General features: G+C 41.1%; 1 protein-coding gene across 2 annotated transcripts in view; it reads right to left on the bottom strand.

Moving 5' to 3' along the window:
- FSTL5 (follistatin like 5) overlaps positions 1–17,665 on the bottom strand; it is a 318,694-nt gene that overhangs the window by 130,105 nt on the left and 170,924 nt on the right. For both annotated transcript variants that reach the window (XM_033159896.1, XM_033159897.1), the window contains exon 5: positions 8,237–8,433. In XM_033159896.1, coding sequence (XP_033015787.1) covers positions 8,237–8,433 — 197 coding nt within the window. The remainder of the gene's footprint in view (positions 1–8,236; positions 8,434–17,665) is intronic.

Raw genomic sequence — 17,665 nt, 5'->3', positions numbered from 1 at the left:
AGAAAACTAAGAGAGCCTAATATATCCTCATCATGCATGGAAGAAGAATAGCAAGTCCTTCCTTTCTGCCACTAGCGTTCTAATGCAAATGTCAGAAAGTGGTACCTAATATTTCCTGAATGCAGTGATAGCTAACCAAGGGCAATTTCCTACCACTTCTTCTCCAGTATGTCACCCTTTCCCCCCACTTCTTGTTTGATAGACCCTCTGGAAAGGCCTGAGTCTGTGGTCTACTGTGAGAGCGAGGAATCAGGAAAAATCAGGCAACTTTATCATCACCATTATAGGCCACATAACTTACACAGTTACTAAAACTACCTTTGTTGCTCAGAAAGACAACCTATATTGGAAAAGAGGCAGGTGAATTACGATCCTCTTGGTTGTCCTCAACTTCTCAGCAGTTCTTGCTATAAACTATGCTGTCCTTCTGGACCACATGCATGGGTTGAGAATTAGAACACTGAATTACGTTGTTTCTGACCCCATCTTACGAAAAGGTACCAAAAATTGGTGCAGTTTAACTGCTGTCTGCCCCATGGGAAATATCCTGTAGGAAATTCTACAGGGTTCTACTTTAGTTCCTGTGATTATTAAACTTTACACAAAAATGCAGGATTAAGACTGCATGGAAATTGTCCGTCAACATAATGATGATACCCAGCTCCATAGCTGTCAACCTTTCCCTTTTTTGCAGGAAATTCCCTTATTATAGCATTGGGAAACAGCAGGGAGGGTTGACAGCTATGCCCAGCTCTAATTCTCTTTTGTCTCTAGGATCATCAGAATCTGCTAGCTAAATATTGTTGATACCAAGTAGAAGTGGCTCTCTGGGATTTAAGACAGGGGTCTTTTCCAATGCTACCAGGAGGTTCTTAAAATTGAACCCAAGGCCTTCTGAATGCAAAGCATGTGTCTACTACTCTTACAGCCCTTGTGATAGGTACCTTTAAATGACTACGTAAACTAAGGAAACAACTGAATTAAAGTGATTACTGTCACTGCTCAGTCCATTTTGATGGTGAGCTCCATTCTGGGAGAGCCATCATTGCTGACACCTTGGAACCACTGGGGCGGAAGACTGCAGCGTAGCTAGCTGGTGTCCAGGAGCCACTGGCCCTGACATTGAGACTGAAAACATCTCTAGGGCCAACACAGTATTTAGCCACTGACCTTGGTGCTGACTGACTGCTGGGACAGTTTGTACAGATCAGCTTGCTTGACTGTGTGTGTGTGTGTGGGTGGGTGGGTGTTACAGGCACAGGGAAATGAACTGAGAAATGTGCATTGAGTGAAAATACCCCACTCTCCTTGAAACACAGCAAGAGAAAATGACCTCACTGTGTTTTAAGCCACATGTTCCAACCCTCCCTAAATCTGAGCTGAAAGTTCTCATTTCCCGCTTACTTAACAAATGCATGTGACACCATCATGTACCCGGATCTGAGCAGCTACCTGGTGGTTTTGGTGTTATTTTTAAAAAAAGTAGTTTTAAAACAATAAAGCTGAAGCAGCAGCTGACATAGGCTGTGAATACCAGTAAACACCAGTTGTGCAAAACAGACCACCTTTAAAGCATTTTAGCATTTGCTAAAACCTCCCCTCCCGGGCCCCAACCCACTTCTTTTACACCAAAAATGTTTGCTGGATAACATTCAGATCAGCGCTACAAATGTCAGTCTCTCGCAAACAAAGGCAGCTCCTTATAAACAGAAAAAGCAATTATAATGTATTTACATTCATTCTGTTTATTTTTTAAAAAAATGCTGTCAGTCAAAACTGGATGATAAAGAATGCCTGCACTCCCCTCCTTTTTTTTTTAGGTTAGTAAGGATGTTTCCATTGCAACTTTTCTGGTTTAAAAATTAAAATTAAAATTTCCTCAGTAAATTTACCCTATTCAGAGTCAGACTTGTGTTTGTTTAAAGATCCAGCATAGAATGAGAGGATAGAAGGTGCTTGTTCTCTTTCTGGTTTTGCAAATGAATGTTTATTCGTGGAGTTCAGAAAGACCACCAGGAATGTAATTTTATGTCCTTTGATTCCAAGTGTCTTACCTATCAAAAGTGTCCTGATAAAAGCACAGTCTGAAACTGCCTTAGTATTCACTATTGCCTATGTAAATGAGCTCTGTAAAGATGGGCAAAATCAGCCTTCAACTGTAGGACTCATTTTCTTCTGAGTATAATCTCCACAACAGTTTCAGCACATGTAAAAAATGCTGCTGGTTTTATCAAAGCCAAAAAGCGGGGTGGGGGGATGCAATGAGAATTTGGAGGAAACATTTGGAGAGGCGAGGAGTTCTCTTTGTTTCCTTTTACGATTATATTACGCATTTTGTGTTTTATGCTGTAAATTGCCCTGTGGTCTCTTAATGAAGAGTGGTATATAAATTCAATAAAAATAATAATTAACCCCAAACCACCCCAATTTTTACGCAACTTTTGAGATAGAGGCTTTTATTGTGGTGACATTTTTCTTCTCTCTGAAATCAGCTTTCTGAAATCTCTGCTCTCTATATGCTTTAAGCAACTTCCGCCACCATGCTGGCTGACCTTTAAAGCCCTATGCGGTTTGGGACCCTCGTATTTAAGGGACCGCCTCTCCTGGTATGTCCCATGTAGGACCTTAAGGTCCTCAAGTGATAATCTTTTGGAGGTCCCGAGCAACAAAGACGTTAGGTTGGCCTCAACTAGGGCCAGGGCCTTCTCAATATTGGCCCCGACTTGGTGGAACAGCCTATCACGGGAGACCAGGGCCCTGCGGGATTTGGCATCTTTCCGCAGGGCCTGCAAGACGGAGCTGTTCCACCTGGCCTTTGGGTTGGTTTCTGTTTAATATTTATGCTTCATCTTTTATTGGTGGGTTATTTTGAAATTGAGACCTGCAGTTTTAATTGAATTTTAAATTTGTATTTTAATCTGTTATTTTAAATTGATCGTTTTTATGTTTTTTGTTGTGATTTTAATTGATGTTAGCCGCCCTGAGCCCGGTTCTCTGGCTGGGAAGGGCGGGGTATAAATAAAATTATTATTATTATTATTATTATTACATCTGGTGAGAGTTGAAAACCAACAACCTATGGAAAGCAGCAAGTTGTGAAAGCTTGGTTTAAACCAGTGGTTCCCAAAGGGGGTAGTGCCACCCTCTGGGGGCTTGCTAAGAGGCAGGGGGAGCTGGAGGTGATGATTTAAGTGACTTTAAACCAGAAATTGGGAAACAGGTATCACTTCATCAAGTCCATCCATCACATTAAGAATTTACTCAACAGTGAAGCAGTTACTAAATGTGGCGTCCAAGATCCTTCCTGGTATCACTGGATCAAAGTTCATCTGTTTTGTTGAATTAATCCAACTAAATAGATTCCAATGGATTTTGAATAAATTTTGAATAAATCACTACTGTTTCGAAGTTTATGGTGTTATTATCTTCCTTAGTGGGTCGTGCAAGCGCTGGGGGTGAGTTTATGGAACCAAGCAGGAAGTGGCCTGAAAAAGCTTGAGGACCACCAATTTAAACCAAGGGTGGTGAATGCTTTTCAGCCTAAGTGCCATGCTCCCTCCTGAGGTACCTTCTGGGCCACACGCCAGTGGTGGGGCCAGAGACAAAAAGGGGGCACAGCAATGGATGCGAGTCTTACACTGGGCTACATTCCATGTCATTCACTTCCCAAGTGTGCTGTCTTTACAGAATAATACATAATTGACTGGTTTGGTATGTTTTGCTCAGAAGTAACCACCTTGAAATAAACGAAGTTTCCTTCCTACTGGGGGAAAAGTGGTGCCATTGCAGTCCCTCCCTGTCTATTTTCCATGTCTCCCAGATAGCCATTGCTGGTCTGCTTGTCATCACTGGGCTGCTGTTTATTAATATTCAGTAACCACAGAAGGTGAAAAATGCAAAACAAATAAGCAAATACAACCATAGAACAATTAAACATCTTACAGCTGCAGTAAGTCAATATTCCTTTAGACGGTACTTTAACTTTTTTTCAGTCAAGGCTGGCAAAATGATTTATGTGTATATGTATGATTTGCTGAGAGTTGTGAAACTGCATCTATTTGTTGCTGTTGTATATTTGTATATTCTCTTCCCGGGAGCTCAAGGCTGTCTTCGCTTTTATCTTCATAACAGCCCTGTGAGGTAGGCTAGAATGAGAGTTGGTAGTTCAGACATCAAAGTTGTGCAACAGCACATACTTCAGAGTATGTTTTGCCTGTTAGTAATCAAGGTTGGAAACATGCTTGTTTCTTTTCAGTATTTTGTTGTAAATGTGCAGTCTGTGAAATGCTGTAGTTAAAGCTTTGCTGGCTTTTCTTTACATCATCTCTGAATGTGTTACATAACAATGGTGTTGCCGGGGCCCTGCTGGATCAGGCCAATGCCCATCTAGTCCTGTTCCCACAGGGCCAACTAGATACCTGTGGGAAACCCACAAGCAAGACCTGTGTGCTATAGCACCCTCCCCTCCTGTGGTTTGGAGCAACTAGTACCTGGAAACATACTTCTCCAACCATGGAGGCAGACCATAGCTATTGTGACTAATAGCCACTGATAGCCAGGAGTGCGATGCATTTATTGAATGCTCTTTTGAAGCCATCCAAGTTGGTCACAATCTCCACCTTCTATTTGATATACAGTGGACCATCTGGTTACGGGCCGCTCTGGATACTTAACTTTGAGGTTATGAACGCGGCAAACCCAGAAGTGTATTCTTCTGGGTTTCGCCCCGCGAGCATGTGCAGAAGCATGCTATGCGCATGTGCAGAAGTGGCGCCTCTGGTTACAGATTTTTCGGGGTGTGCACGGACACCCGGAACAAATTAAATCCGTAACCAGAGGGTCCACTGTATATTTATAACTTGCTTTTCTAACCAAGAGCTCCGGCTTGTGCACCCTTTCTCTCCCCCCTCTGTTTAGAAGACATCTGAAGGCAGTCCTGTTTAGGGAAGTTTTTCATGACTGATGTTTTAATGTATTTTTAATCTCTTGTTGGAAGCTGCCCAGAGTGGCTGGGGAAACCCAGCCAGATGGGCAGAGTATAAATAAAGAAAAATTATTACCGTATTATTATCTGCAACAGCCCAGTGAGGTAGGAGAGAGACTTTGCGCAGGGCATCAGACAATGATTTTCTCTACACCCCTTGCCCCACTCTCTAGCCCTAGGAGTCTTCATAAGGGAACTGTTTCCAGAGGAAGAACTGGGGTGAGAGACCTTGTCTTCATGGGGCGGTTGATTGACACATGTGCTGCCCCACCTCCAGCCAGAGGGCAGGGGCGAACAAAGGCGTCGTGACACCCAGAGTAGGGCGTTGCTACGTAGGGCGCGTGTGTGGCGTCGCTACATACGGCACATGCACCGTATGTAGCGATGTTGCACATGCGCTGTACATAGCGGTTTGCCGCCGGCACCATTCAGCGCTGTACAGACGGCGCTGGGATCCTCCATTCGTGGCTGTAACAGCGACGGAGGGATCCCACCACCATCCGTACGGCACTGGAGTGGCGCTGCTGGCAAACTGCTATGCATAGCACATGTGTGCCATTGCTACGTACAATGCATGCGTGTGATGCCGCACATGTGCTGTACATAGCGGTTTGCTGCCAGCGGGATCCTCTGCTCACGGCTGCAGCTGTGAATGGGGGATCTTCCACATGCGGCTGTGGCGGCGCGATGGCTGCTTGAGCCGCCACGAGCCCCCGCAGGGTGCCTTCTTGTCACCCCCAGCCAGCATATATTTGTATATATCTCCAGCATACATTTGTATATATCCCTGTCTGTGCACAGAAGGGTCACATGTCAGTCTGTGCATTCTGCATGCCATTCCTGTGAATAAGCTTTACTTTTCATTAAAATATATTTCCTTGGTAACAAAGCAAATACATGAATCACTGGTAAAGTACATTTTACCACTGTGTCTTCCCATAAAACAACTGGTACTCTAAGTATCCACCTCTCAGCATAAAGCAGTCACATTGACACCTGCAATAATTGAAACTGAATTTACAACTATGCAAGGAATTGTAATTGCTTTCATGGCATAGAAAACATGCAAGTAAATTTGCCTCACCACAGATTCACAGGGGAATTTCAGCATGATAGCCCTTGATTGACGATTATATTTAGGGTCTGATTCTGTGGGGTTGTAAAATGCCCACAGTGCCTACTAAGCACTCCCATTACCAGATGCTTTGGAGATTTTATTACACCAATAGATCAGAAAGGGAGCGACAAGATGAATCCTATTAGCTAACAACTATAACCCAGAGTTTTGCGGGAACATAATGAACTGTTGACCAACTTTGCTGATTTAGATTGTGCTCCACAATCTATTTAGGCCAAGATATTGTATATAAAATTAATCATTCCTCTATTCTGGTTTATGCAATTTGTGAATGACAAGGTTAACTTGTTTGAAATACGTAGCTATCTTTTTATTCTTTTTCCATTCTGTCCTTCCTCCCAAAAGAGAGCCCAGGGCAGCTAACAACGTAAAATAGCAAAGAAACCTAAGAATAATTTTAAACGGCAAAGAAACAACAAGCACAACACATCACAAAGACAATAGTGGATAAAGCTTCTGATAGGGACCTCACAAACATTATCCCACAAAGATCTGGACAAATTAATGAGTTTTGATTTTGTGTGTGCATGGCTGAAGCAGGGGGACAACCTGGTGAGAGGAGGGAGTTCCACAGATGGGGAGCCACCACAGATAATAACTTCTATCATTGCAGGGTGCAGGACTAGCTGACCCTTGGGGTCCCTTCCAGCTCTACAATTCTGTGATTCTGTGTTACCATCCATCTCATGGACCTTGAACAGGGCCTCTCCCACTAATTGAAAGTCTAGGATGAAAGGTACTTGGGAATATGGTCCTTCAAATATTGGGCCCAAGGTCATTTAGGGTTTTGCATCTTAGCATTAACACCTTGAACCAGGTACAGCGGCACAACAGCAGAAGCCAGTATAGAAATCTGGGGTCTGGAACCAACTCCACTTTCCTCTGCTGCCTAGTTGATCAGCCATCAACTGGGTGGTGCATAAAATATTGTTATCCCTGTGCTGCATCTGGGATTTATTGGGAGTGCTCATTCACATATATTGAAATAATAGGGGTGGTAGAAACAAATGGCTAAGGGGAGAATGTTCTTCCTGACTCAACAACAGATCAGATGACCACCACCAATCTCAAGCTCACAAGGGAGGTAGGACAACATTAAAATTTGCCCCTCCTTCAATGACTGGTAGCATCAACCATGCCATCCAAGCTGTATACCAAATCAGCACTAGGAACTATGCATTCAGTACTCAATGGGATTGTCTAGAACTGGGTCCAACTGCTTTTAGCCCTTCCCTTGGTTTGAGTCATATGGACAGCGACATAGGGTCTATTTCTATGGAATCGGTGCCTACCTTGTTCAGGAGTGGGGGCAGCTGTAAAAGATAAAACAGCTGACATTTTTCAGACTTCAAATTTTAGTCCTACATAGCAATATGATCTCAGTACTAAGGCATATCAATAATGTGAGTGATCATAATAAAGTAGGTCGAACAGATGCTAAAGGACACTACCTTGACCCAGCTATAATCAAGTTTATCTACAGCATTCAGCAAATATTTCTTACACTTTACTTCCACGGCTACTATTCCAGGCTGGTTCTGCTTATACAAAGGCTGTCAATCATGTAAAATGATATGTTGGATTTGTAGAGTACACAGATGGCCTAGGATGAAATGACTAGCTATCATTTGTCTGAGAAATAAAGATGGATTTATCCTCCAGTCCCTGTGATGTACAAACAGAGTGAATTAAGTATCTACAGGACCTTTTATTTCTAATGTTAAGAGAATATTTGTATAGGTAGTATTTGCTGCAATCAAAGACACAAGAGTCCTGATTATACTCCCACAAAGCTATAAATGCAAGACTTTTAGGAGCTGAAATAATATGTGGTGAGGAACAAACTGATCTCACTTTGTATTTTTTTAAAAGAGTGTTAAAAACAACTGAAACACTTGTGATTACTCTTCCTAGAAAATGTTCTACTTCCGTGGTCAGAGCCAATATGGATCAGAATGCCAGTTGCTAGGATCCACAAGTGTGGACTGTGCAAACATAGTGTTGGAGTAGATAGGATTTTGACCTGACCCAATAAGGCTTTTCTTATGGTCTTACATAATCTCCTGGTGAGATCTCATCATATGAAGCAACAAAAATGTAATTAAAGCATTTACCTGTGTCAGTTCATTGCTGTCCACAAGACCATTGTTGTCTGAATCATAATATTTAAACATCTGATCCACCAATAATTTCTTCAAAGCCATTTTATCTTCAACACTTCTTTCTCTTGTTTGTAGCATGTATCTTCTGTTCTGGAGATCCAGCAGGAAGTTTTTCATCTTATTGTAGTCGATTGACTTACAGTTATCCCCTGCCAAGATAATAACATATTTAAGATTATTTTAATTTGATCTTTTAAAATTGTTTCCTACGAAAGGCAAGCTGTTTCTGTTAGCACAAATGCTACAATTGAATTTTGACCCTTAAGCATGTGTAAATTTGCCTAGATCAATATAGATATTAAACAATATAGATATTAAGTAAATGGGGGGAAATGGGTGAACTTGACTGTTTGTTTTTTTCCAGAAGTGTGCAGTGAAATTGGGTTTTGTCCATATGTGAGATTTCCAGCCAGAACTTCAACATATGCTTAGACACAATAGTTATTTTCTAGAATAGTGTGGGAATTAGTCCACAGCATAAATATCAATAATTGGCACAAATGACAACAATCAGAAGCTAGAACAATATGACAGCATTAACGCACAAGGAATTAAGCAGTTCAAACTTGGTTGATGAAAAGCATGTGCATAACAAAATAAAACAACTTGAAATTCAGTTTGAGAGAAAAGTGAAAAGTTCCACTGAACTTACTCAATGAGAGTTCAATTTTCTACTTTAAAATGTCAATACAATTACCCAGGTAATCGTTATGCATGTGAGTTTTACTCAGAGAATTCAATCACTTCCTAATGATGACATTTTTCATATGTCTTTGAAAATAATTTCAGTTCTAAAGTATGAAGAATGGGTCAATTACAGAAGCTAATAAGGCTCACTAAACAGAGGTAAAGGGGGCATTCAGAAACCTGTCACCATCGACATGTCATATTATATTATATGGAATGAAAAAATTATAATTAAAAGCCATCAGTTACATCCATTATTTATTTAAAAATAGCAATTAAGTTCATACAGAAGAAATGTATGGCAAATTAATTCTGTTATAGAGAGGGCATCATTTTTTAGATTAAATGACTCATAGTGATTAGTGAATTCAAATAAGAGACAACCTTGCATGCTTGATTCCACTAAATGGATGATAAGTAGCTATGTGTGTGTATGTGTGTATATATATGTATATATATATATATAATCCCTGGAGCCATTCCAGGCAGTCTGTGGGGTGGGGGGAAACCCAGAATAAAACACCACTATGGCTATTTTAGAGGCTCAGTTCAAGACTAAAGCTCATTGGGCTAGTTGACCTTGGGCTTGTTGCTCATTTTAGTTTAACGTACTTCATAGGGTTGTTGTGAGGATACAATGAGGTAAGAGAGAACATTGTATGTTGCTTTGCGCTCTATGGAGAAGAAAGTGGAATACAGATGCAAAAATGAGATACAAATTAATAATATTAACACTACCTAACATATAAATATAAATAAATAATATAAGGAAGGGCTATGTCTTATATATTCAGCGGTAGCTGATGGAAAACTCTTATGCAATTTCATGTTGCTGTACTTCACCTATGGATGCACAAGAAAATATATGATGTTCCAAAACAATCATCTTTATCTGTCTTACATGTTCCACCTGCCCTTTTATTCCTGGCGTAAATGATTTAGCGTCATCGGTTTGGAATCTTCTCTCCCCTGCTTCTCCCAATCGTACAAGAGCTACAATCTCAATGATTTGCTAGGCTTTCTCGCTTGTTAGGAGTGAGGGAAATCCATAGGAACTGATACAAACTTTAATTAGAGAAGGCTGAAGTGATTGTGTCCTCTACTACTATTACTGAATATGGTTGTGATGATGATGAAGAAAGAGCAACAACAGCTAGACAAAAAATAACAAGGGTTTTGTTTGTTTGTTTTCCCTGTCCTAGCAAGGCTTCTAAATGTCTTGTGACAGGCAGAAATCCAACAAGCAGAGACAGTGATGAGAGAACCTATACTTGTTGAATTTTTAAGCATAGGAGTATGATTTAGTTTCCCTTGAGTAGAAATGCTTGAAAGACACTGTGTGTTTTACCTGGGATTAAAAAATGTGGTTGTTTGGTGCAGAAGTTATTCCTGTTTCTTTAAAGGCAGAAAATCAATAGGTACTAACCTCCCCATCATAGTGGCAATTTCACAGAATAGCTGTGTTTCAGTTTCCACATTTTGGGGGAAGTCAAGATTAATCGGGTTTGCATTAAACTGTTGGCTGTACCAACCTTCTTCCCATCGCTATTTATTATTAAAATAAACATGCTAAACAAAACTAGTCACTCTGAGGAAGACACAGATATAAATTCTGACTCTTCCTGAAGGATACTGTGCTTCCCCATTCTTACTAGTCATACACACAAACATGCACTTGTCACCAAGACACTTTGTTGCCTGAGGTGGTGCCAGATGTCTACTGGACTGGATGTTGAACCACTGGCAATGGGAACCATGCCTGATAGCTCTGTACTCCAGCATCTCATCACAATTGCTTGCCCCTTAGCATCTGCCATCTGAGGTGACTGCCTCACTGCTAACAGGAGGGACCACCCTGTATGCACACAGAATGTGAACTGTTAAATCAAAATGGTTTATTAAAACCAAACAAACCACCCAGCTACATTGCAAGGTGAATAAGAATGAAAAAAGAGGAGAGTTTCCACAGTTGTGGAATTGTCACCACAGAAAGACATACTTGGGAGCTCCTATGATTCAGGTGCTTTTTGTTATGTTTTTCAGCCCTTGTAAGGCTGATTTATCTACCTTATCTGGATCCAACCCATTATGTTTCTGGATCACATCTGTTAGGAAATATATTAAATACTAGCAACAGTTAAACATACTATTTTGATAGAGCGCTCCAACATGATAATAGCAGTAATTTTCTTCAGCGAGTACCTGTTCACTCTGAACATCACCCAGCCTTGGAATTACAATTCTAGTCATGCTACAAAGAAGCCATCCAGCATGTTTCCCATCTCAGTCAGAAGCCTATACAAATCAAGTCAATATTTAAACAACTTGCCTGAAAGCCTATCATTATGCTCATAATGTACAATAATGGTGATAGTTTAGTGTAAGGGGGGAAGTCTAGAGCTAGATCATCTGCAATCTATAAGCACACAATTTCATTTTCCATTTTCAAAAGTCAGGTAGCAGTCCTAATTAAGATGCTCTCATTTCCAGCTATTTCCCACAGATATATTTGTATTCCTTTGACCCTAAGTAATGTTATTTCCCTCTTTCTTTCTACACCTCACTTGTACAGCATGGAAATGACATTCACAGTTTTACCAAGAAGATAACATACATAGCCACTCACTGTAATTTTACAAATTCCCAGAGGCTTTAAAAATATTCATAAAAACCATATTATTTTGGTTTGAGCGCACATGACAAGCGAACTAACATGACTGAATATAAGTTTAGAAGCATAATTAGAGGAAGAACTGAATTTTCAGAGATATTACAGATTCTCTCTCCCTCCCTCCCTCCCCCTCTCTCTCCCTCTCTCCCTCTCCCTCTCTCTCCCCACCAGTATTTGTGGAGAAGACCATGAATGCAATCCATAAAATTTACATCTTATTGGAATTATTAGCACTGAAGGCCCTGACATGTACCATTGTGATGGAGGCAGACAACATTCTGTGGCCTGAGTAAAATGGCAAGCAATTTATTGTACTGCTTGCAATATGATACCATTTTACTTGTAGTATTAGTAGCTATTATCCATCTACCAGCTTTCAAGTTATTTATTCTAGCACTAATACCTTTAACCACCAGGTAAGGTTGATTTGATACCCACTCCCTTGTTTCCAATGTAAATCTTTCCTCACCCCTTCTTTCCTGGTGGTGGGAGACTGAGGAAACCATTTTGTAGTTCACCTCAGGTGTCAAAATGTCTTGATCCAAACCTGCTCTCAGTCTAACCTACTTCAGAGTACCGTTGTGAGGATAAAAGCAGTGCTGGCCATGTGTGCTTCACAGAGGTCCTAGGAGGTAGGTGAGATAAAAAAGTATAATAAAAAGGGAAAGAGCGGGATAAATTTTAATACTGAAAGAGGCAAACCAGTGAGCAGGTAAGGTGGTGGATAATTCAGCTTACCATACCCACACACTTCTTAGACCACCTACTTCCCATTTTATATGTAAACAAAGAAGACATGTGGACAAACATGCCTGCCTCTGTCATGTTTAATTTGGCCATGAGAAACAAACAGGTCAAGTTATAGTTTGACTAGTCTGGATACATAGAAGGAAAAAAATCAGCCCAGGATTTGCCAAATGGTTGATACTAGTCCTCCTATGAAGAAGTCAACTACAGGTATGTGGTTAGTTGAAGGATCTCCATCCTGCACTGCTCACCAGTAAAGTAGTGGCCGTTATTTTAAATCCCACTCCTTTTTGCCTTGAAAATGTTCCACATACTAGGGCAATTGTTTGTTGAAAGATAGTGACTTCACAACACCATATTGACAGAAAACAAAAGACAGAAGTACTGTTTTGGGGGGACAGGAGGAGGGCAGGTGTGGAGGATTCCCTGGTCATGAATGGGGTAACTGTGCCCCTGAAGGACCAGGTGCGCAGCCTGGGAGTCATTTTGGACTCACAGCTGTCCATGGAGGCATAGGTTAATTCTGTGTCCAGGGCAGCTGTCTACCAGCTCCATCTGGTACGCAGGCTGAGACCCTACCTGCCCGCGGACTGTCTCACCAGAGTGGTGCATGCTCTGGTTATCTCCCGCTTGGACTACTGCAATGCGCTCTATGTGGGGCTACCTTTGAAGGTGACCCGGAAACTGCAATTAATCCAGAATGCGGCAGCTAGACTGGTGACTGGGAGTGGCCGCCGGGACCACATAACACCGGTCCTGAGAGATCTACATTGGCTCCCAGTACGTTTCTGAGCACAATTCAAAGTGTTGGTGCTGACCTTTAAAGCCCTAAACGGCCTCGGTCCTGTATACCTGAAGGTGTGTCTCCACCCCCATCGTTCAGCCCGGACACTGAGATCCAGTGCCGAGGGCCTTCTGGCGGTTCCCTCACTGCGAGAAGCAAAGCTACAGGGAACCAGGCAGAGGGCCTTCTCGGTAGTGGCGCCCGCCCTGTGGAACGCCCTCCCATCACAGGTCAAGGAGATAAACAACTACCTGACATTCAGAAAATACCTGAAGGCAGCCCTTTTCATGGAAGTTTTTAATGTGTGATATTTTTGTATCTGATTTTTGTTGGAAGCCGCCCAGAGTGGCTGGAGAAATCCAGCCAGATGGGCAGGGTACAAATAATAAATATTATTATTATTATTATTATTATTATTATTATTATTATTATTATTCATTGCATTTTCTCTGCATTGCCACTTTTAATAGCTAGTTTTTTGTCTATTCAACCCCACTTATTATAGAGACTGTTTTGTTTGCTATACATTACCAGGAAATAAGTACAGTTGGCCAGTGATGTGACATATGTCAATGGGACATACGACAAAGTGAGAAGGACCTTGAGAAGGACCAGCCTGGCTTTTTGTCTAGAATTTAATGTTAGTTCTAGTCTATATTTTAAAATGGTTTGGTTTTCTATTAAATCACTGTGTGGTTAAATGAAACACCTAATGGAAATTACTTCTGCTAACCTCTCCATCCCGTGTTCTTTTTGAATATTTTTCAAAGGTTCATTCAAATGATTCATAGATTCAAGCAATTTGTATTTTATTTTCCCCCCATCTATGCCATAATTTGTTTCTCAATACTTGAGATTTATGTCATGCTTTTTTATTGGCTTCAAACAGGGGGCTGAGATCATAAATCCACCTTTCCCCCTCATACATATGCAAAAACAAAGTTATGACAGTGAACCAACAAGAATGTCACTTTACTCCTTTTCTATGTATGAAGTAATTATTCAAAACTGGTGCTCTTTTGTCATAGTGCAAACACAAAGGAGCATATTTGTTCCCTTGTGTTTCATAAGCCACTGCATCTTTGTGGTAGTAACTTTTGAAACTATTGTAAGGTAATGATTCAAAGTGCAATGTAGGTTCCCCCCCCCCCATGAGTCAGCTTCAAACTAAGATGCTACACATAAGGAAGTACTAAACAATATTCTCTGTTTGTCAGGTTAAATACAGAATTAAATACATGACTATAAAAAGGTATGAACTGAACAATATACAGTCATTCTTGTGAATATACAGTATGTGTTACTAATAAGATTAAAGGAAGTGGGTTCAAAGAAGTGGCACTGTTTGAAATCTGTGTGGACTTCTGGGCATCTCCTGTTTTCCCTGGAAAATCAATCTATGCTATTTTCTGCATTATTGATTCAGTTATCCATTACATTTATATCCCACCTTTTCCTCTCAGGAGTTCAAGGTGGCATACGTGGTTCCTCTTCCTACCAGTTTTATGCTGACAACAACCCTGTGCAGTAAATTAAGCTGAAACTAAGTGACTGGGCAGAGATCAGCCAGTTAACTTCATGGCTGAGTGGGGATTTAAATCCATGTATTAGTCTATTACCCTAACCATTAGACGACATTGGCTCTCATCACAGACTACTGCAGCTGAATAGAACTTCAAAGTTCTTTCCTGATTTTCATCCAAAGTCTGTGTTGCTATTTTGAACTTTTACTGACTAAAATAATCTAAGTTCAAAATTTCAAAACAGTCTTCTTAGGTTGTCCAAGACTGCCTGCAGCAAACAAATAAGGGGCTGCTGATGTAAGATGGATGCCCTGTCCAATATCCATTACTCAGAGTCTTCTGCATAGTAAGGTAAAGGGTAAAAGGACCCCTGACCATTAGGTCCAGTAGCGGACGACTCTGGGGTTGCGGCGCTCATCTTGCTTTATTGGCCGAGGGAGCCGGCATACAGCTTCTGGGTCATGTGGCCAGCATGACTAAGCTGCTTCTGGTGAACCAGAGCAGCGCACGGAAATGGCGTTTACCTTCCTGCCAGAGCGGTACCTATTTATATACTTTGATGTGCTTTCGAACTGCTAGGTTGGCAGGAGCAGGGACCGAGCAATGGGAGCTCACCCTGTTGCGGGGATTCGAACTGCCGACCTTCTGATTGGCAAGCCCTAGGCTCTGTGGTTTAACCCACACTTTACAATTAAAAAAAGCCTTCACTTTGTGAAGGAAAGGGTGTAGGCAGTTGGTCAAAACTGGAAATGTTCTTCCTAAAGCGGACTGCATATCAGGAACCAACTCAGTAAGGCCAGTCCGTAACCCCTCCCTCCTCTGAAAGAAAGCGGTTTTGTTAAGCTTTGGCTTACTAACCGTAAAACTTCCAATTTTAAAATAGTAATGCTTTTGTTACACCCACAACTGAGGTTTTGAGTCAATAAAATCTCCGTATCAATTGATTCAATAAAATATCAGTTCAGCTTGTAATTGAACATATTCAGAGTAGAGATTATTCTTATTCCGAGAAGAACATTCCCAGCTTGGAAAGCAAAAAGTGTTTTTTGAGCATGTTTGGTTGACAAACAGAGCAACTGTTTAATACAGCAGTGCCAAACATTTCCAAAAAAACCAACAACCCCACAAATTCTTTGCTGCCTTTCGTTGAATGAAACTTTCACAAAAGATTGGAGGAGAGGTGAGGATACATTTCTGTTTATTTTATGTAATAAAACTTACAAGGGAATCACTCCAAAGGCATTTCAGGAAGGGGTTGAAGAAGATTCTGGTTCTCTCTGCCTTTGAAAGCGAACCTTCCCATTTCACACCCCTTGGGCCCACATGTGGATCAGAATGTTAGAAGCTGCATACTCAACAGACCAAACTACACATGTCTGTACAGTACTTATGGGGACAGCCATCTTTCCCCCCTGTACAATTCCCCAGGAAGGTTCTGTATATTAACATGTACAGTCACCTCCTGGAAGCATTTTAAAAAGCCCCCCCCCCTTTATTTTTACTGCATGACCATAGAGTTGCCTTAAGCAGCTTCCAATGTTTAAAGGGTTAAAGGAAGTAAGAGGCAGCCCATGGACCATCTCATTAACGTCGTCTTCTAAATGTGGGCAGATTTTTAAAGGATTTTCCTAATAATAATAATAATAATAATAATAATAATAATAATAAATCCTATAAATGGGACAAAACAGAGCCAGGTTTGGGGTGGGGGTGCTGATTTTTTTTGGGGGGGGGATGAAACCAGCTCAGGGTGGACATAAGAGTGCCCCACTAGCTGAAAGGAACACAAGTCCACGGCTTTCAGATGACCACCCTTTCTAAAAGAAAAAGAAAATGCTCAAAATTTAGGGGAAATTCCTTTCTCTGCAATATAACAACAGAAAAACCAACACCCCACTCTGGCAGGATGGTAATATTTCCAGGAAACTTGAAACAGGGAATTCATCCCAGCCTTAGTTTTGTAGCTGCCTGTTAAAACCCCTTACTGTTGAAATTCTTGTTGACTGCTGTGAACAACATAACAAGCCCCCATAACCAACCTACATCTGTCTCTATTTGGGTCAATTCTGTCATTTATTCCTTGTAAATACGAATGTTCCTCATCCCAACCTAAACACCTCTCTTGTTCCTGGGAGTATTTGTTTTGGCAGTTTCCAAGTGTCTCTTTGCCATGTCTAGTGCTGGGAACTACAATTCCTCAGGGATAATATACAATAAGAACACTTGTATGTGGCACCATCAGTTTGCATCATTCAACTTTATCAACCAGGCAAGAAATCTTGGAATACAGATAAGTCCAACCCCCATTGCTTGCTAAGAAACAGTTATTGAGCTGACTCTGAAATGACATGGAGTGTTCGTTCATCACTAAAATAATAATAATAAACACAGTGGTAGTCAGGAGGAGGAGCAGAGACATCTAATAATATTGTTTAAATATTTTTTAATATTTACTGTTTACATAGCTATTGTATGCTGCCCTGATATCACTGCTGATGAAGAGCAACAATAAATAAATGAAATAACTCCTTGGGAGATCCCACATGATTCAGGAGGATAACTAAGTTACTGTGTCTTTCACCATAATGTAAAATGCAAAAAAAGAAACTTGCACACCTCCTCTTGATGGCAGAGAGAGTTTATTTATTCAATTTGCAAATTACACAGTGTAGCAGAAAGAAGCAACACAGGTGTATACTTTACCCCACAAATTGAAATATACAAAACAGCCCTTTGAGCTAAATCCAAACACAGGGAAACACAGGCTGGTCCCGCTGCCTCTCCCAACATACTCAGAAGCAATGCTCCCCACTGCCCACATGCTCAGAGCATACCAGATATGACTCTACATGTGTACTAAACTACACATGTAGAGCTCTTTTACATGAGGGTTCCCCCATTGGCCCATGGTGCCCCTCCTTGTGTGGAGGAGCACGCCACAGATCTGGACAACAGGGTGTAGCCTCTGA

This window comes from Lacerta agilis, chromosome 9 (genome assembly GCF_009819535.1).
Source record: "Lacerta agilis isolate rLacAgi1 chromosome 9, rLacAgi1.pri, whole genome shotgun sequence".
Classification (NCBI taxonomy): domain Eukaryota; kingdom Metazoa; phylum Chordata; class Lepidosauria; order Squamata; family Lacertidae; genus Lacerta; species Lacerta agilis.
The sequence above is the reverse complement of the archived record's forward strand: the minus strand, read 5'-3'. Positions and strand labels throughout refer to the sequence as shown.